At 38.6% G+C, this 21,204-nt stretch overlaps 2 protein-coding genes across 2 annotated transcripts in view; both read left to right on the forward strand.

Annotated features, from left to right (window-relative positions):
- The first annotated feature begins 3,747 nt into the window (after positions 1-3,747).
- Positions 3,748-16,084, forward strand: LOC109482331. Its single transcript, XM_019785012.1, has 9 exons — positions 3,748-4,048; positions 6,918-7,233; positions 8,471-8,679; positions 11,610-12,191; positions 12,727-12,889; positions 13,551-13,638; positions 14,253-14,361; positions 14,996-15,148; positions 15,809-16,084. Exons 2-9 carry the CDS (start codon positions 6,954-6,956, stop codon positions 16,082-16,084), a joined length of 1,860 nt encoding a protein of 619 aa, XP_019640571.1. The 5' UTR covers positions 3,748-4,048; positions 6,918-6,953.
- A 536-nt stretch (positions 16,085-16,620) lies between these two features.
- Positions 16,621-21,204, forward strand: part of LOC109482515 — a 19,647-nt gene continuing 15,063 nt past the window's right edge. Inside the window, exons 1-3 of the mRNA XM_019785246.1 lie at positions 16,621-16,736; positions 16,909-16,969; positions 20,817-20,964. Of these exons, the coding sequence (XP_019640805.1) occupies positions 16,692-16,736; positions 16,909-16,969; positions 20,817-20,964 (254 nt within the window). The 5' untranslated portion in view covers positions 16,621-16,691. The remainder of the gene's footprint in view (positions 16,737-16,908; positions 16,970-20,816; positions 20,965-21,204) is intronic.

Below are 21,204 nucleotides of genomic sequence, written 5' to 3' on the forward strand. Positions count from 1 at the left end.
AGTGTTAACAAAGATGGCGGATACCACATACTGCACATGCAGAATAAATATTTATTGCTGTTATGACCTTTATCAAAATGGTTTTATTTTCCATACCATTTGTGTGGGCTTTTTTCTATACCATTTTTGTGGGCAGCATAATCTAGAAATATCAAAATTAATGGATTTTACGTATATATATAGCATGTAGGTACAGCTAGTTGTAGCTAAAGGAAAGAACTGATTTTATTATTAATAACCTTCGGTTTACATGATTTGCAGTCTGTGAAGGTTTTTGCTGATGACCTTGTCCTCCTGCATGAGCCACATCATTCACCAGATGAGGGACAAGACAAAGAAACTGGAGCAGAACTCCAGTACAGTGGGACTTGGAGTAAATGCGAAAAAAACCAAGGGAATCCGAGTCAAAACAACTGGAAATGCTAAACCCGTTTGATGTAGGGGAGAAGAACTAGAAACAGTAAGGGAATTCACGTACGTTGGGAGTGTCATCAGTAAGGATGGAGGATCCAGTAAAGATGTGGATTCCCGTATTGGAAAGGCCAGAACTGCATTTGCCCAACTAAAGCCAGTCTGGAGATCCAAAAGCTTTTCACTGAAAACGAAGCTCAGGCTGTTCGAGACCAAATTGAATGTAAAATTTGTCCTAATGTATGGATGCGACAAATGGGGACTGACGAAACACAACATGACCAAACTACAAGTGTTCTTTAATGCAAGACTCCGGTACCTTCTTGGGATCTGGTGGCCCTCATTCCAACAGACTGGAACGGCTTGTATTTTTGGATGAAATAGAGTACAAAGACGGAAGCGGAAGGGCCAACAGTTTTTCCGCAAATGTCATAACATTTGAAACAGTTAACACTAAAGTGTTTGTAGTACCCAAATATGTTTGGTCATCAAAATTGGCTTACATTTACACCAAATTATACAATGAAAAGAAACGAATCAACTACTAGTATTTGGGATTGTGAGTAAGGCGTTAAAACTATATTATTCATTTATTTTACTTAACAACTGTATTAAAATGTATAAATATCTCGTGATTGTGGATTTGATGTGTTAAAATTTTTGGTTGATTATCAACTTTGCTCTACTTTTTTAACTACCAGGACTGTTCATCTCCCTTAGGACTTTTTTATTGTGTTAGTGTCTTTTTATGCCAGAACTCATACTTAAAAATTATCAAAAACAGTAGCAATTGATTTGTATACATGTATATAAAAAAAATCCAGAGCTGCTTTCTAAATATTTGGCTGACTTTATTGTAGTAATGGATCCTAAACCTTTGGTGATTTGCAGTTTTTAATACAATTTGCTTACTCAAAGGAGAAGGTTATGAGAAGAATCATAGTTGTAATCAGCATTTGAAATGGCATGACATGGTAAGGTAATGGTGAATTAGAAAAGTAGCATTTGCAAAGCAAATGCATAATGTTTACCTTCGGACATGGTCTGCTCTGTTAATTTTTACTCCAACACATTCACATACATGTAACACAGTTACTACTAGTATATGGTGACAGGAGCAGAGCAGACCATGAAGTTTGCAACATTATGTATCCCAACACCAGTCACCATGGTGACAGACGTCAACAAATCATGTCATTGGCCAGGTCAGAGGTTAGTGTTTGGAGAAGAGGAAATTGAGTAAAAACAACATGTTTTCCTTCGTTAAACATAATTAATGTTACGTATTCATTTTAGTACTATGATTTCTTAGTCCCATGAGAGACATGAGTCTAGAAATGATGTAAACATGTATGTTTCATTACTAGTATCTATACTTACTAACATTACTAAGTTAACATATTTAGCCTGATGGGAGGCCTAAGTCTATAAATGGACATATAATTACTTACTTTATTTTGTAAGAAATGCACCATGCCTACCTACATGTACATTGTACTTAGTATGGCCTCGTAAGTCAATTTGTTTTATAGTTGAATTTATTACATAGTTTGGTCGTAACAAGGCATTTCATATCTCGTAGTGCACATTTGTATTAACGATACTGGGTCAATGGTAATGGTACTTGGCTATAGAAAACTACCTTAGACCACGACGCTTCACAACTTCAGTTTGTAACTGTAAATGGTAAAAAAAAACACCTTCGGCTTCAGTAACCACATGTAGTCCGTATCAAAGGGCTTTGATTTGACCATAGGCATTGAAGTATGTAAGATTTTAAAATAAGTGCGATTTTGGATATTGGGGACTACAAGATACAGAGAAACACTTCAAACTAAAGAGCACTACATCAAAAAGGCTGATATGGAACACTCTATTTTCGAATGAGGAGTTGGATGGATAGAAATATGCTGGATAAAGTGTATGAAAATGTATGTAAAGCAGTAAGGTATATATTTTAAGCAAGTATTTTGTTGGGGTTTCAGTTTGTACATGTAGTCCGCATTAAAAGCCTTGTGATTTGACCATTAAGCATTGAAGTATGTACATGTAAGTAAGATTGTAAAATAAATATTGGGTATTGAGGACTACAGGGATATAGAGAAACACTTCATACTAAATATCACTTCATTAAAAAGACTGATATGGAACACTCTATTATTTTAGAATGAGGAGGGAGATGGCTAGAAATATGCTGGAGAAAGTGTATCAAAATATATGTAAAGCAGTAAGGGATATATTTTAAGTAAGTACATGCATTTTGTTGGGGGTCGTTTGATGTACAGCAGTACAATCCTGGTAATGACTCAATGTCACGTAAGACGTTCTTTTTTGAAATGACTCATGCAAATATACAGAGTTTTTAAGGACAGCGAGGAGCTTGTAATTTCTAATTTATACATTGAATGAAGTGGTATAACACAATGTGTTAGCGCACTCGAGTAGCAAAGATGTATTTTTACATACTTTAGATTGCCAATAAACATTAACGACAAACGGCTATACGAGGTCTGTCTCATTTTTAATTTGACATATTTTGAGCTAAGAACAAAGTTAGAATGCCTACGCAGCATTTGACGCAATTTCATTTGTATGGAATTGCAACATACTTAGGCCACCCCAATTTAATTTTTTGGTTAACGGATTCGCCCGCTTCATTTTTTTTCTGATTTGCAAAAAAAAAAAGAAAAATTCAGAATCAACTGCAAAATGCTCATGTTTTGCCCTGAAAAGTTGAAAACAGTTCTTTTCTTTCAAACAGTTATTCCATCTTTCAATGCAGTGGTATTATTACAAGTTCAAAATTCATTGTTTAAATTCTGAACCGGCCTGGTGTGTTGACTTCATGGCTCCTATAGTAGCATTTTAAGCCTAGGCCTGTTTTTATTTTTTGTTTTTTTTTCGCCCGCCCGCTCCATTATTGTTCTAGAAAAATCCGTTAACCAAGAAATTAAATTGGTGTGGCCTTATAGCAATTTCTAGGACTAAATAGTTTGTTTTAGGACGACATGGTACGTTCTTAATTAGACAGCATGAATTCTCTACCTCAAAACAACTACTGGACATGACATACCTACGCACCACATCCACGGACACTTCATTTTTCACATTCTTCAACAACAACATAGAACGTATTACAACTTCCGGTGACGTTATATCCCCCTTCATACATATTTCAGCTCTAACCCACATAAAACGTCTGTAAACTAAATCATTAGCTTGACGCAGGTCTCCATCGGAATTTTTTATTTGCCGAGGGAGCCCTCTCAGCTGCTTGTAAACAATACTTTGACCCTAGGTGCACGCTTAGGTATTCTCAGTAGTGGGAGGGGCGTTTACACGTTTACACATAGCATTTCCGCAGGTAGACGTAGAACATTGGCACTACATGAATGTAGAACTAGACCGAGGAGGTGCCTGAGGCGTTCGGACGTAGTTTAGAAAGTACGTTAAAACTGCATCGCCGGTGAGACTGTAGTCGGTTCGGATGTAGGCGGGATCTTTCATCTACGTATTGTTTGCAAGTCGTATCTGGTCTTGTTAATATCTTAGTGACTGCATGGTTTCACGCCTCTACTAAGCAGTGTCGCCCGTGTTGCCAGCTCGAAGTTCTTCGACCTAGCGTGGATTTTTTCAGGTTGGTTATATTTTTTCTTCTCCTCTTCTTGGTATGTGTGCGTACGTGCAATGTTTTGTAAGAAACAGGAGGAGCAAGTAGAAACAGATAAAAATCCTCTGATCCCAGGCTGGGGTTAGTGTAACAGTGGGGAGTTTGTAAGAGCTACTAACTAACCCGGCCGATGGGTCTAGACCTTTTAGTCGAACCGTTAGAGCGTCGGCATGTGGACTGGTGCCCGGGCTTGGTCGTGGGTTCGAACACCGGCCCGGGACCAGGGTTTTTTATCTGTTTCTACTCGCTCCTCCTGTTTCTTACAGTTTAATTGTACCAGTCATAAGAAATACCTAAAACGGACATTCTAGCATTATGAAGCAGAGAAGCTCTGGCTATAGAGGACGTGTGTTTATTTTTGCAGCAAAACCTTTGCTTAATGAGCGTTCTTAAACATCATGGTATCCGGAACCGTGCCATGGAAGTCTGTCCGCAGCGGCAAATGCACTTGTATACAGCAGACCAACTCCCCTTGGCCAATTTTTACTCTTCCCAGCCATTTCTGAAACCTGACAGGGCTAAGAATCAGGCATGTAGAACGTAAACTTGCCCCAGGCACGGTTCCGGAACATGACACGTAGCCGTGTGGCGTAACGGCAGAGCTTTTGGCTCGGCTTGGAACCAAAAGGTCCTCGGTTCAAATCCTGCCATGCCCCCGTTCTTGTTTCCTTGGGCAATAGCATATAGCATATACTGTAGATTTTTTATTGACACATCAAAAAAGTACAGGAACGTTTGTATGGTCTTCTACAACTAAAGATCTAACAAAGCTAAATAATGTACATGTGCGGATAACGCCATCATACAGAATAATAGCATAAGGCAGGGTTAGGGATCCAACACAGATCACGGTACAAACAGGTTAAATTATCACAATGCACACCATTTTCATATCAAATAAATGTGATAAAGCTAATTAGCTGAGCTCTCACTAGACTATTTGAGCATGGGGGCCTCTTATGGGACCTCCTATGCCATAAGTTGGACCCCTATTCTGTCTAATTCAACCAGTATAGGGGTGCTTTTTTGGAGAGGCTTTTAACTTGCAATAATGAGAAAAAGATTTTAGTGCAAAAGAGAAACCCCGATAAAAAAAAGCCTAAAAACACTCCAAAAATAACCCCAAAACCCAAACCTCTGCTTGGAGAGTAGTCAAAACACCCAGCCTGGTGAGAACTGTTCACGCCTTACTAGGCACGTTCCCATGCTGTAAACAGTGCCGATAATAAGTTTACTTATGGGGTGGGGGAGCCAGGTAGGTCAGTTAGACTAACAAAGTTTTCTTTACTGAATCGGCTCACTAGGCTTTTAGGCATTAGAGCCTGCCTACCTGGCAAAATGCTCAGGCCAGCAACTGGCCCATAGCTCCCTCCACAAGAGTTTCATAAAGGCATTAGAGAAGTTCTCTAAAAGGTATGTAAAAAACAGGAGAAACAGATAAAAACCCACTGGTCCCGGGCCGGGGTTCTAACTCACGACCTCTGGGGCACCAGTCAGACGCTCTAACCGCTCGGCTGAAAAGGTCTGGACCCGTCGCTCGGGTCAGTCGGTAGCACCTATAATCCCCACACTGTTACAGGTACACTGATCTAGTAAACGGCATCCTTTTTTAACCAAACGTACATCTCATGACATTTCTAACATAATACAGTAACGTTGTATTAGATTGAAATTAATGATTCTTTCCTTGTGAATCGTGATCAATTTCTATTTCGTCGTCATAATGAAAAAAATAATACATTAAATTCTTAAATTTATTGTGGCGGTCTATACATGGCACCTTGTTTAGGATTTGAACAATAGTATGTAAAGTACTATGCTCCGCCAGAGCCAACAGCTTTCGCAAATATTTATACTGTACTGCAAGCGACGTCACTTTTTAAGTTGGTATTACTTTCAATTTCGTGTAAATTGTTGTACTCAAGTTAAGTAAAAAGTTTATTGTAAAACAATTTTATCGGCCAGTTGCATGTAAGGCAAAGTGCAGTATTAAACTTATGTTTTTTAAACAAACACATACATTGAGAGCTTTTATCGGTGTATTTATAAGCCTGACAGATACAAAGATGCTGTTATAAAGTAGTAGTCAGATCTTCACGTACCTGTCATTCTAACGTATACAATTTTATACAAGGAAGACAGATCATGAAGTGAAAAGTCGAACATCCTATAATACTACTACCTAGCTTTCTAATGTTAATCCATGTTGAAATAAGTTGCATATTGGGGGTAATTATAAGTGAAGAAAAGGGTGATATCACCTGTTCTATACCCCTTTCGCATATTTTGAAGAAATTTTGTTAAACAAACATTAACCTAGAACAATCTACACATAAATTTAGAGAAGATACGTTAAAGATTTTTGTATCTGTATCTGTATTGCCGGTATAACCGCCTTTCGGCTTCGCAGGCACGCGGCGCGGCGGCAGCTGGCTACGTTACACCTATGTTTGACTTGTTACACCTAACCCTTGAACATCTAACTCTAGACATTGTTTAAAGCTATCTAATGACAATGTCCCTAATGTACTTGGTGACAGAAAGTTCCACTCTGCTATAGTTCGAGAAAAGAATGAATTCTTGAACACCTCAATCCTTGGTTGATAACTCTGGTACTTGAAGGCATGGCTATTTCTTGTTCTCTTTTGGGCTGGTATTAAGTACTTAGTAGTTGAGACGTCCAGAAGTTTATTAGTCATTTTGTACATCATGCATGTTATTTACTGCTCCTCTTTTCCTTTGAGAGTTGAAAAGTCTATTTCGTTGTTACATGTCTGCACCCATGATAACAACAGTTACGTTGGTTATACCATTCTACAAATGATCACCACTCCAGGTTGCCAACAAGTTCTGTGTCGTCAGTTCTACAATCATGGCGTCGAGACTACCACATCAAGACGACGTCAAGTCGGCCCCAGACCTCGAAGACGTCGATCTTACAGTCGAGCACAAAGCTAAGGAGAAAGTCGCCAGTATGGACGACGAACCCAGCATGCTTCTTAAAGTGGCGAAGCTCCTCCTGGCCATCTTTATCGGGCTAGTCGTCTTGGCATGCCTCACTGCTAGCAAGGTGTCCACCATCTCTTTAGCCGAGTGCCTGTCTGATGCGCGATTCAACAGAAGCCGTGTACAAGCACCTACTAACTCGCCAGGTATGGTTTGTTTGTTTATTTGCACAACAGCAATAAAATTATACATAATACACTAATAATATAAATAAAAAAGGTGCAGGAGGAAGGAAAAAAGCTTATTTAGCTTATGCTAAGCCCTCCTCCTCTATACTTACCAAAACTAAACATAATTGAATTGAAATAATACATGCATACATAAGGAATTGTTAGCAAAATAATTCAAACATGGGCAAAATGATACAATAACAATAATGAAACAGTAGTATACATAAAATAGAAATAAAATGAAATTGATATGAAATAATACATATATACATAAGGAATTGTTAGCAAAATAATTCAAACATAGGCAAAATGAACACAAAATAACAATAATGAAACAATAGTATATATAAAAATAATAACTGAAGATATGAATTTAATACAATACTGTTATCTAATATAAAGAATTAAGGATGGGAAACATTTTATTAAAACGTTAAACTTTATTCCAACACACAGTTTACAGAGAGATCAAATTTTCAACGACCACTGTCGCCTTCATCAGGATAATTAATGACCAATCACTTCACAACGTGATCTCGCGAGAGTTACGGTTTACTGTCTGTTGGAATAAAGTTTAACGTTTTACTATGATTACTACCAACTCAGATGAACTTTCATGATAATATGAGAAACATTTTGTAATATAATGTAACAACTATACCACAAAGAGAGGGTAGATATTTATAATCTGATACAATCTATGTTCCCTTCTTCATACATCTAAACTGTACAGATGAATTTATATTTCTAATGAACTTAGACAAACCTTCTGTAACAAAACACCTGTTGTTACCTTAAGCTTTTTGCCATTACTAAGAAACGAGAAGAAACCGAATTTACTTACTTATAGTTACTAGATTTTGATGTACGTAGTTACTTGACGATGTATATATTTAGCGTTACCAGGATACCATCTTTTTACTGTGACCTGTACTTTCTGAGCACGAACAATTGTTGTTCTGCACATACAGTTCCATCCATATAACACCCTGTATTGGTACGATTTGGGGGTATTTCTCCTGCAACGCATCACACCACAGCGAAACGCAACGAATGCGGAAGTAACTATGCCACCGCAGGGCAAAAAAGTTTGGGGGGCTATGATCTAATTAAGACATGAAATTATTTAAAAAATATTGTGCAAGGAATGTCAGCATGACAACGGTTAACCCAGTGGGTATGTGTGTACAATAAATGTCTTTCATTCATTCAGTAACAGTAACGGCTGTTCCTGTCACCGTACCCACAACTTCGCGGCCTATACGGATCTTTGACCCGTGTGATGACGAGCCGCCGGAGCCCATAGTGAACATGTTACTCCTGGTCCTGATGATTCCGTACGGACTGATTTTCCTGCGATGTTTTTGGATCACCGGCTTCAGTGTGTCGTTTCCATGGCCTTCTTTGCTGGCTCTGGGAGTTGTGAGTACTTGAACACTTAATATTAAAGATGTTCATCAGTCACGTAGAATTATCAGTTAGTAGAATATTCATTAATCATTGACTGTTTTTGCAAAGTAGCAACGCGTACCTCCACATTTTCGATGTCAACTGAACATCTTGATCACGGAGTGACCTAGTCTCGCGAGAACACAAAACTAGGTCGAGATCTTCTGGCCTCCCCCGCCTCCTTGCGGAGATGTACAGTTGACATCCAAAATTTGGACGTACGTTTTTCTACCTTTGAAAAAGCGTCACTGATCAAGGAATATTCTACTAACTTAAACACTTTTATTCTTTATCTAGGAACATAATGAAAACACTGTTAAAATGAGACAAAGCGTTTTTAAACTTAAAAGTTTTTTTTTTCAAACACAAGAAAAGAACTCACCATAAATTTTCAGTCGACCTGGTCACCTTTGCCAGATGTGTGATCCACTGACCGTCTGGAAGCGTGATGATCTTGATGTTGAATCAAAAGTAAAACAAAACCTAGACTCATTAGTTATAGATTCTACCAACTAAATAAGCTTTTTCTAAATACTTTTTAAACTAAGAGGATCTAGCAGTTTTTCCGTAGCATTTGACTAAGTACTTGTGGTACAACATCACTATTTTGTCGTTAGAGTTTCACGGATATAACGGTATAACGAACTATTAATTTTGTGTAAATGTAGGTCTTTATGTATATATATTTTATACATGCGGCCATTTGAATAATTTACACATTTCTATTACTTTTGAATGTGATTAGGTTGTTGATGTTAGGTCTAAGAGGATCTAGCAGTTTTTCCGTAGCATTTGACTAAGTACTTGTGGTACAACATCACTATTTTGTCGTTAGAGTTTCACGGATATAACGGTATAACGAACTATTAATTTTGTGTAAATGTAGGTCTTTATGTATATATATTTTATACATGCGGCCATTTGAATAATTTACCCATATCTATTACTTTTGAATGTGATTAGGTTGTTGATGTTAAAATGGACCAATAATCGGAAAAAATACAAGAAAGCATCCCTGTTACAATTTTATACGAGTAAACGTAGGGGAAATGATTTGCATTTGCTAGCAAATGTTGATCCGTGTCCACGTGCTCCTAGTTTGAAGGACTGAGGTGTTTGTATTAGCTTTGGCTGAGATAAGGTGACGGGAGGGTTGTTTACATAGTCAACATTACAGACGTTTGCCCTACTTGTAAAGACTGATTACAGACTGGGGTCATAACAATGTACAGGTGAAACAAGGGTCATCGTTTCTGCGAGGCGGTCTGTCACTACGGCATTCTTTCCCATTGCGGGTCACAAGACGCAATTTTGGGCTAACCGTAAAACATTTGAAAATAAATAAAATAGTATCGAAGGAAAACTTTCATTGAAATAAAATAAAATTATAGTCTTTATATACATTCAACGGTAATTTTTGCGCAAAGTGGGTGATTTCTTTTTATTTCGTTAGAAAAGTGGATAGTTTTAGGGATTTCGGAGCGCCATATTTTAGCCAATAATCGTTCGATATATTACGCAAGATCACTGATTCTAATAGTTTTCGACGACTAGGTATAAGATGCATATGAAAAAGACTTTAAGTATAGTTTAGGTATAAAGAAATTAACTTTTTTTTATTTTTTATACTCAATTACCCATAATTCACAAATTTAGTGCAATTTTTAAAAATCCCTAAAACACCATTGTCGGCACCACGAAAGTTTAATTTTGTTTCATGTACGGTCGGAAACTTTCGTCCCCGTCGCATTTTTCCGTCTCGTAAACGGTTGAAGCCATTTGAAACGGTCGATGTCATTTCGCTGAATGGTCGATGCAACATATCCGAGCGTAACATAACTTTTTTGAGGTCCAAAAACGAATAAAAAGTAATATATACTATAAAAAGCAATATTCTAATTGTAAATATAAGGGAGGGTCGTGTAGAATTGTAAACATTAGTGAAAAAAACAAAACGCACAACCTCGGATTCGAACCCAGGTCCGAAAGTATATAGCTCTAAAACCCTAACCTATACCGTAACCTGTACGCCACAAAACATCACGGTGTGGATGGACCGTGCTGATACACTTAAAGTTAGCCGTTCTGCGATATGGCATCGACCGTTTACGAGACGGAAATTAGCGTCGCCGTCTGGCGCAAAGGTAGTCTAACACACCGAGATAAAGCCTAACATCTGCTTTGAGATTAGATTTAAGGACTACTAATTTACGGTCATCAATAATCTTAAGAGCCTCTTGTACAAACAAGGGGATTGCACCGATATGCTCAAGGACAGATTCTGTAAATGTCACGGAGTTATGGCCTCTAGACTTATCTACTGGCGTGTGTAATCAAACCAACATGCAAATTGAAGTGACGTCATTATGTAAATGAGATAACAAAATGAGCTGATTAGTATCACGCTTCTCCTACTTAAGAATAACAATAAAAACACCACCAATCCAAAGTAGAACGCCACAGCGCTACATTTATTATAGTGTACTAGTCAATGATAACCCATTATAGGATAATCGAAGCCACCATGATGAGTTGGATATGTGGAACATGTCTTGATAGGCAAGTTAATCACAGCAAGTAAATTTCATGGATGACATCCTCTGCAGACTCCAAATCTAATGCGAGCGGGCAAAAAAAAAAGGCGGGCCGAAAAAAAAATGTTCCTCCATTTTAAAACTTTGACTCAATCATTGTACAAATGGTTTTGATTCAGTGGGAACATCTCATGTACACAGCCAGCATCACATATCACTGCATCACTACGATCTTGTGCCCCTTTTCCAGGGGCTCAAGGTCGTTGGTATATATCTGGACTCGAACCCGGGACCTCTTGGTTCTGAGTCGAGCACTCCGCCGTAACGCCATAAGACCCCACGATTGTTTGTTTCAATTAATATTTCTAGGGCTTCATAGCAAGTGTAGCAGAGGTGTTCGCGCTGTGTCTGATGGTGATAGAAGCGTTGTCCACAACACGCAGCGCTCTCGGTATCCTGCTCATGAACAGCATCTACATCGTTCAAATAGTCTTCCAACTTGTCTTCGAGGTGTACAAATTCATCCGTCCGAAAGAAGATCGACCCGCGTCTTGGAAATGGCTACTTGCCTTCCTGGTGTCGACGATACTGGCAATAGGGTCCTTCGGTGTTATTGTGTATTTCACGGCCGATTTAGACCAGAACTCCGGCTGGAAGGTTCCTCTGTCCGTGTTGCTACTCTCCCTAGCCTGGGCGCCCGTCGTGCAAAAACTACAGACACGAAGATGGGACGCCACCGAAGAGGGAGACGAAGAATCCCGAAAAGACCCGAACGAAGCCGACGACGACAACGACGACGAAGAAGAGGACAAGGAGAAGAAGTTCCAGAGGACCAGGCCGGATAAAGACGCCCGCTGGAGGTCTGGGATGATCACAAGCTTCTTGAAACTACTTCTAACGCCTGCAGTGGTGACGCTGTACGTTTACACATTCAAGATAGGCAAGGCAGAGGTTTGTCATACTTTAAATACATTTTAACTACATTATGTGCGGATGCATAAAATAACCTTTACATTTCTCTATATTCTGAGATTTCCAGCTAAGACATGTGTAATATTAAAATTAAAATCACTCAGTATGTTTGCAATATTTTCATTAAAATAATATTTCTGTTTACGACGGGAGAACGATGTCGATAATGCTAAATGGATGACAGTTCTTAATATGATTTTTTTGTTACAAAATTAACGATCTTTACAATATACAAAAATTAACAATGGAAACTTCTTTTCCCACTGGTCGCTACCGTGGTTCGTCCGAGTGGGCCGAGAAATTCTGAAAGACGCGGCAAATTTAGGAGCACGTGTAGATCTGCACTGCGATTGGTTAGGGCGGATCAAGCTCACACTGTGATTGGCTAAGACAGGTCGTGCCCCGCCCGTGTTCACCACGTGATGGAAGCCCACTACTTGTACATCACTGTTGCGCAACATCAATTCATGACCCCATTGTTATCTACATAAAAATCCATTACTTTAATTCTTAGGTAATGTGGAGCTGGACTGCGTGGTCACAGATTAACATGTCCCACCCTGCCATAAACTCATTCCTGGTCAACATCTTCACCAGTTTTGGGGCCTACGTCTTCTGCATGTTCGCCTGCAGCATCTGTATCTACCACGTGGGCTTTGCCGTGCCGCTACTTCTTTGTGAGTCACCTTTGACTTGATATACTAGTATTATAGAATAGCATGTCTTCTCTCAGTAGACTTTGCACAGAACATGTGTTCTCTTGACCAGGACCATTTGACTGCAGGATGTATTACACAAAATGCTCTTTTACACGAATACACACACACACACACACACAGACACAGACACAGACACATTATATACACGCACGCACGCACGCATGCACACGCACACAGACACACACACACGCATGCACACCTACACGCACACAAAAGACACTCACAGACACACACACACACACACAGACACACGCACACACATACACTCACACACATACACTCACACACAAACGTACACACAAACACACACACATACACGCACACACATACATACATGCACGCACACACACATATACACACACGCACGCGCACACACACACTCAATAGCGCAGAGAGAAAAACGGACGTCTAACTTGTACAGAATAGACATAAAGACGTATTTATATACAATAGTGTAATTATAGTCCACTTTTCATATACACTGTAAAGCGATGCTGACTGGTGACTGCCATGGTATAGTATCACAGTATTTGTAAATGTATCCACCTCATACATCTTGATGCATAGTGTAGGTATTAATACTTAGAAGTTATAAATAAAGCCTGTTCTTATCTTCTAGCCACGGTTTTTGCCTACCTGTTCGCCTTCATTGTTCCCATCTGTGAAGTATTCATACCTACTGAGGCGTGCATAGCGGACACTGCAAGGTAGGTATTTACTGTTACACTACAGTTTGTATTCACCAAATGTACAATGCATTATTGACAAAACAAATCGCACAAAGTGTAATAGAAGTTCACTTATTCGCCATGGATGTTTAATTTATGCGTGCATAAATGCCCATGTATAGGCTGCAATAAAACCTAAACAATACCTGTAAACGTTACTTCTGAGGCGTGCATTGTAGCCACAACAAAGAAGGTATTTACATTTTAATTTACAAACTCTTTAATGCATAAGAGTCCCGGGTTCGAGTCCTGACATGCCACCGATCTTGTGCCCTTGGGAAATGCACTTTACACGACTTTCCTCACTTAGCTCAGGTGTAAATGTATTATCCTGTCTTGTATTTGTGTTGGTGGCGGCAATAATATGAGTTGAATAAACTTGAGTGTGCCGTCACCACGTCTGGTGATTACATGTTGGAATAAAAAAAATGCATACGAATATCTCTAGACAAGAAATCGCACAAAGTTTAATAGAAGTTCATTCATGTGTGCTTAAAACGTATGCCTAGACTATGATAGAATCTAAACTACTTACTTGTTAACGCTACGTATTAAGTTTTTGCCTGTACAAAGATGTCTATTTTATGCCATAGCTACGCTTGGGGCATTCCGGCAGCAGTGTGCCTGTTCCTGGCACAGCTGATCTCCATCTGGAGTTTCCTAGCTAGGAGCCCGACAAACGTTCTAGAGAAAGATTCTAAGGTATTCTTTTAAATTTTCAATTTGCACTTCCTTTCTACTGTGGCACCGATCGTTAAGGGGCCATTGAGCAATTAAATACGAATAAATAGTAATTGTAGTGCATATTGAATAATCTTATTGCTTTTAAAAGAATTATTTACATTTTTTAAAATTCACACATCATGAATAGTATTCAGTTATGGGTCACATAAATACAACATTGCTATTTAAAGGATTGCAAGGCAATTTCAGTGGGGCGAAAGAAAACACTATTCTGTATGAGGAATTCTGTCTGCTATTGAAATGTATTGTCATTTCATAACACATTTTGTCATTATTTCATACATGAAGTGTTTGATATAGCCCAAAAGAAGCTACATGAAGCATCCCTTTTCTCTAGTTTTTAGGTAGCGCCCACTAGTAACAGCCTATGATACAAACAGCTATACTTTCTTTGCATTTTTGCTTCACAGACATCAGCATGCCATTGGATATGATTGATTCACCTTACTATAATTGATTGGAGAATGGCAAACATGGACTTTTAATGTCCTGTTTTGCTGCCCTGAATTTGTATTTGGATGCTTGAATATATTAGCTGCATCACATGGACACTTGACAATGGCTGATAACAGAAGTCATTTTCTTTGTTTAGATTTTCTGGTTGCCAGGATACAACAACATCTTCCTGGAACAGTGGCTGATCCTCAGCAGAAAGACCCGCTACAACAACAAGAAACAGTTCAAGGAACGGACCAAGATTGTCAAGAACGCATGCGTGTACATCTGCAGTACCATGTACCACGAAGTACGTGTTGTAATAGATTCAAATATTTCTTATTATGACTCGTTTTTTTAATATAATAGAATTTCCAAGTGTCAGTTTGGGTGATTTGGATTGAGCATTAAATCATGCTCACAATAACACAAAATACAAACACACACACACACACACTCAACATCCTACTCACTCACTCGTTTACTCACTTACTCACTCTCTCTCTCACTCACTCACTCTCTCACTCGCTCAATCACTCACTCGCTCACTCACTTAAACACACACACACACACACACACACACACACACACACACACACACACACACGCACACACACACACGCACACACACACACGCACACACACACACGCACACACACACACACACACACACAAACACACACACACCTTGAGTTTAAACTGTTCCTTTTACATATGCATGTTTAACCCTTGTTAATCCTTAAGGGTTAAACCATGTGTTGGACAATATTTACTGTTTTGTTCATAAAAAATTAAACACACTGGAAGCTTTTAAAGTTGTTTTATAATGGTATCCGTGCATTTGTGGTATACTTCTTTTGTTATATTCCTTACTATTTGACAGTTTTCCACAAATTAAAATTTGGGGGGAAGATTGAACTTCATAACTAGTAGACAAACCTACTAACTTGAATCATTATCGTTATTGTAGTCTGAAGAAGAAATGGAGCAGCTTCTCCTGTCCCTGAGAGGGATCGCAAATGATCTTCAAGACGAGGCGAAGCGCCATTTTGAAGCTCATGTCTTCTTCGACGGTGGCTGCAAGCAGGGGCAGCCTTCAAGATGGGCACTACAGCTGTTATCATTGGTGGACAAGACAATGAGGACATCTTCCAGTAAGTGTCGTAAACCAATAGCACGGCTTCTGCTATGGAACATTGTTGTAGATACTTCCATATATGTTTGCCTGCTGCTCAAGCAGTTTTAGAAAACATAAGACGTACAAAAGAAAAGAAAAAAAAGCTTGGTGTTGGGTTGTAGGAAGACTGATCGATTAGAACCACCATCAAGTGCCTTCGAATTTCTTTTTCTTTTTTTTCTTTTTATTTTATGACAGATATCTTTAAACGGTGGAAAGAAGCGGTAAACCATTTAGCCACCTAACATCTCTAATCTGACTGAAGGAACGTTTTTTTGTTGTTATTTTCTAAAAACTTGTTCTTTTATCCTTATGCATATTTTTAGAGGGCAGTATATTTTCGGTTTTAGACTGCATCTGTCCCAGCGAGTCAGCACTCCACCTAGGAACTTGTCATTAAACTACAGAGGTGCTTATTCTAACAAAAGTTTGTAACTAACTCCTTTGTCGTCGCCCAAAATGTTTGGGACACACCGGACAAACTGCAACTGTCCTGAAGGGCCGGCATCCCACCTAGCATCCTGTTATTGAACTGCAGGGGTCATTTGAAAATGTCAACAACTGACTCTTTTGTCGCCCCCCAACCCCCCCTGTTTTAGAGGAGGACGTGTTCAGTGAGGAGAAGTGTGAGAAGTGGGACACACCGTACGGGCTGCAGCTGTCCTGGCGGGTTGGCATGAGGAAGATGCCGTTCAACATCCACCTTAAGGACAACTCAAGGGTGGGACATTCTTTACGGATTAGTACTACTGAATCAAGAAAGTACATTCACAAGTAAAAATTGATGTATAATTTTGACCTGTTGAAAGTGAATACGTTCTGGCTGATGAACCAAGCTGTACAAAGACAGTGATTTGGACTATGTTTAAACTTTTATCTCTTTCCATTTTTAGGTTCGAGCTAAAAAGAGGTGGAGCCAAGTGATGTACATGTCGTATATCCTAGACTACCTGTGTGAGTATGCTTTACATTGGATCAACAAAAAATATATTGATGATTTGGCTTTCAAGCGAATCTTTTGTGCCTTAAGAGTCATTGCACGAGAAAACCAGGCAGAGGCCGGAAGATGGGGGTCGGCCAAATCGGCTCATACTTTGTATGTGAGATAGGTATGATGAACTATTAACAGCCATATAGTTAAAACCCTCCAGCTATTTTTCGTTATGGTGTTCTGGGACCCCCCTCTGAGACCCTAAAAAATCTAACAATTTATGGCTGAAAATTACTGAAATTACAATGGATACCATGGTAATTCTGATAATGATATGAACATGGGGTTTCTTTTGTCACATAGCATGGGTCTTCTACTTTTACAAAACAAAAATTGAAGATGCAACATTGAACTTAGAAGGGTATACCAGGGGGTTACCAGAACCAATGAAATCAGAATTTTCATCTTTCTAAATTTTAGTCATTTTTAAGTAGCCTTTTCTCCGTGACGCGGCAATTTTGATAAACGGTTTTACCGTTGCTGGAGAGAGGAACATCTGCTGATTCAAAAACAAGTGTCGTTTAATTGGGCCACATATACCGCGGGCCGTGAACGAAGGGTCTTTATGGGGGTTTTTCGGGTTTTGGACCATAATAAATTAGGTAACAACGTCTCTTTACGGGGTAAATCATGGACACTTTTTGTACAGCTGCATGGGATCAATGGACAAATGTTAAAAAATGATGAAAATAATTAAAAATATTCATTGAGGCTCTACATGGGGGATATAAGGATACTTAAAAAGCAAATTAAACTGATTTTACACAATTTTATCACATTTTATTCCAAATGTCCATGAGTAAGTACCTTTCAAAATCAATTTTGTGCATTCAATTTGTGCTAAGTAGTATAAAGGCTATGTATGGGGGTTATCAGAACACCGTGTGTGAAAATAGCTACCATATACACAAGCCACACCCTGCATACTCGTAGATACAAGAACTCCAAATGGACAATCTAGCTATAGAACTAAGAATATGAGGCGTTTAACCTTAAAACAGGCAAATTCAACTGAAGGCCACTGAAAATAGAGCTTAGCCAAATATACTCATACTCAGGCTTCCATTTTCGGATGAAATGAACTAGTTAGCATTTACATATACAGGAACATCTGGCTCTACTCAGCTTATAAGATAAGGAAACCAATTCATCAAAAATACATCATCTTATAAAAAATCAGCAGTAAATTTTTACCAAAAAAAATTCCAGACCAGTTAGAATCATGTAACAATACTAGTATAATGTCAATCAATTCAAATAAGAAGAGTATCTCCATCATTGACTGTACCATCATCGACTATTCCTTGATATATTTATAACAATTCAGGCCTAAATTGCTGGATATTGTCATTATGCAAGCATTGGATTAATTTAATTTTTCAAGTATCCTTATGCCCCCCCCATGCAGAGCCCCCTTAAAGAGGTATCATTTTTGACAATGCATGGTTTGTACTATGCATGGTTTTCCTTCAACTACACAAAAACGTCCATATATTGCCCTTTATTGCGATATTTTATCTGATCGATTTGTATGATCTAATAGCCCCATGGCCCATTTATGTGTTATGTGTGGTCCAGTAATTAGACAAGACTTGTTTCTGAATGAAACTAAACATCCTCTATCCTGCAAGTATGGTGTTTGTGAGGAACTAAAATTAAGAGAGATGAAAAGTCTCCTTTCATGATCTAATGTGCTAAAGCAAAAAGCTTGGGAACATCGAAGACAATAGAACAATTTAAAAGCACATAGCAAAACACTTTCATTTACTTATAGCAGGTCCTATTTTGAACATAGACCATTTTCTCTACAGACCATTGTGCGCACATTAACAAAATTTAGTTTTCGACATGTGTACTTTTGAGACTTTGGCAAGTCAGAAAGAAAAAAAAACAATTCTGCATTTGTACTAATATCTAGGACAGGTTTTAGCAGGTGTATGAGTGTCGTTGTTAGTATTGATATGTTACATCTAAGTAAATTATTATCAACTCAAGAACTAACTTATCATAGATCACAGACGTATAATAATTATGATATGTTTTAAAATGTAAGAATTAAGTATGAAATGAATATGATTGACTTAGTTTGACTTAGATGATTAGCAATTAGAATATTTAAATCAAGGTAATGGTCAATGACGTTTACAATAAATATGCACAGCTCTCCTGATACATTCAAAATTTCCATGCCCCCGCACCCCGGACAAGACAGTACAAACCAGCCCTGGAAGACCTTTTTGCATATTTATGTTTTACTTTTGCAAAGATAAGTTTTGAAAAAATAGATGCCAGAGGCGGGCAATTGCGAAGCTCGCAGGAGCGTCTCCAAAAATGCACTGTTGGAACGCCGTGCAAACTTTTAAATTCTCAATTATAATATATATGATTAAAACCAACTTCCAGACTATATTGAATGTATGATTTCGATAGCTGTGTTATTTTACAGTCTTTTGTAATCACCTTTGTGCCATATGGTCTTAAAGGCATTTACGATCTGCCCATTCTAAATAGAAAATGCTAAACTGTTAACTGTTCAGAAGCCAATGGTAGTAGGAAAAAGACCCCTCTTGAGTATGAGTGGATTTCAAAGACCTTCCTATCTTCCGACCTGACTTATACAGCGATCCTAGATGGTCTGGGTGTATTTTTGCAGTGGCCGTCAGTTGAATTGGCCTGTTTTTACGGTTGTGTTTAGCTTAAAAGTCTCATATTCTTAGTCCTGTTGCTAGAGTGTTCATTTGGAGTCCTTCTATCTACGTGTATGCACCATGTGGCTTGTGTATATGGTAGCTAGTTTTACACATGGTGTTCTGATAACCCCCATACATAGCCTTTATACTATTTAGCATAAAGTGAATGCACAAAATTGATTTTGAAAGGTACTTACTCATGGACATTTGAAATAAAATGTGATAAAATTGTGTAAAATCAGTTTAATTTGCTTTTTAAGTATCCTTATATCCCCCATGTAGAGCCTCAATGAATATTTTTAATTATTTTCATCATTTTTTAACATTTGTCCATTGATCCCATGCAGCTGTACAAAAAGTGTCCATGATTTACCCCGTTAAGAGACGTTGTTACCTAATTTATTATGGTCCAAAACCCGAAAACCCCCCATAAAGACCCTTCGTTCACGGCCCGCGGTATATGTGGCCCAATTAAACGACACTTGTTTTAGAATCAGCAGATGTTCCTCTCTCCAGCAACGGTAAAACCGTTTATCAAAATTGCCGCGTCACGGAGAAAAGACTACTTAAAAATGACTAAAATTTAGAAAGATGAAAATTCTGATTTCATTGGTTCTGGTAACCCCCTGGTATACCCTTTTAAATTCAATGTTGCATCTTCAATTTTTGTTTTGTAAAAGTAGAAGACCCATGCTATGTGACAAAAGAAACCCCATGTTCATATCATTATCAGAATTACCATGGTATCCATTGTAATTTCAGTAATTTTCAGCCATAAATTGTTAGATTTTTGAGGGTCTCAGAGGGGGGTCCCAGAACTCCATAACGAAAAATAGCTGGAGGGTTTTAACTATATGGCTGTTAATAGTTCACCATACCTATCTCACATACAAAGTATGAGCCGATTTGGCCGACCCCCATCTTCCGGCCTCTGCCTGGTTCTGCCTGGTTTTCTCGTGCAATGACTCTTAAGGTACTGTTGATTTTCGTTTTAAATCATTGGTTCTATGATATTTTTAAGTCCAAGGGGTACTGGTTAATAGATCCACTGTGTCTAGGGCACAGTATTGAAAGTTAGTATTTATAAGACAAGTTTGTTTTGTCGCTATTTCTTTTTTAGCCACCTACAACCCCCTCGGTATGACGTCAGGAGCCATAGAAGATGACGACATCAAGGCCTCGTCTCCAAAGAAGGGCAGTCTGTTTATGACGTCAGCCGGACCGCAAAGGGCTCGACTCAACAGTCCTTACGGGTGGACAGCAGCGAGGTCAGTTTCTCTTTAAAAATATCAGTGTTATTCATTGTGATGTTTTGTGGCGCTACGATGTTGGAAACGCATTTTGTTTTCGTTTTTGTTTGTATATTCCAACATTTAATGACTAGACATGGTGATAGCACACTATTTCATGCCGCCACCAACGCAGAGGACGAATACATTTTGGTTGCAGTATAGCTAACGATTTTGAGGACTTCATTGCGTTTGTGTACAGGTTCCTGGGCTTCACCC

The sequence above is a fragment of the Branchiostoma belcheri genome, unplaced genomic scaffold (assembly GCF_001625305.1).
Source record: "Branchiostoma belcheri isolate BF01 breed outbred unplaced genomic scaffold, Haploidv18h27 scaffold6, whole genome shotgun sequence".
Classification (NCBI taxonomy): Eukaryota; Metazoa; Chordata; class Leptocardii; order Amphioxiformes; family Branchiostomatidae; genus Branchiostoma; species Branchiostoma belcheri.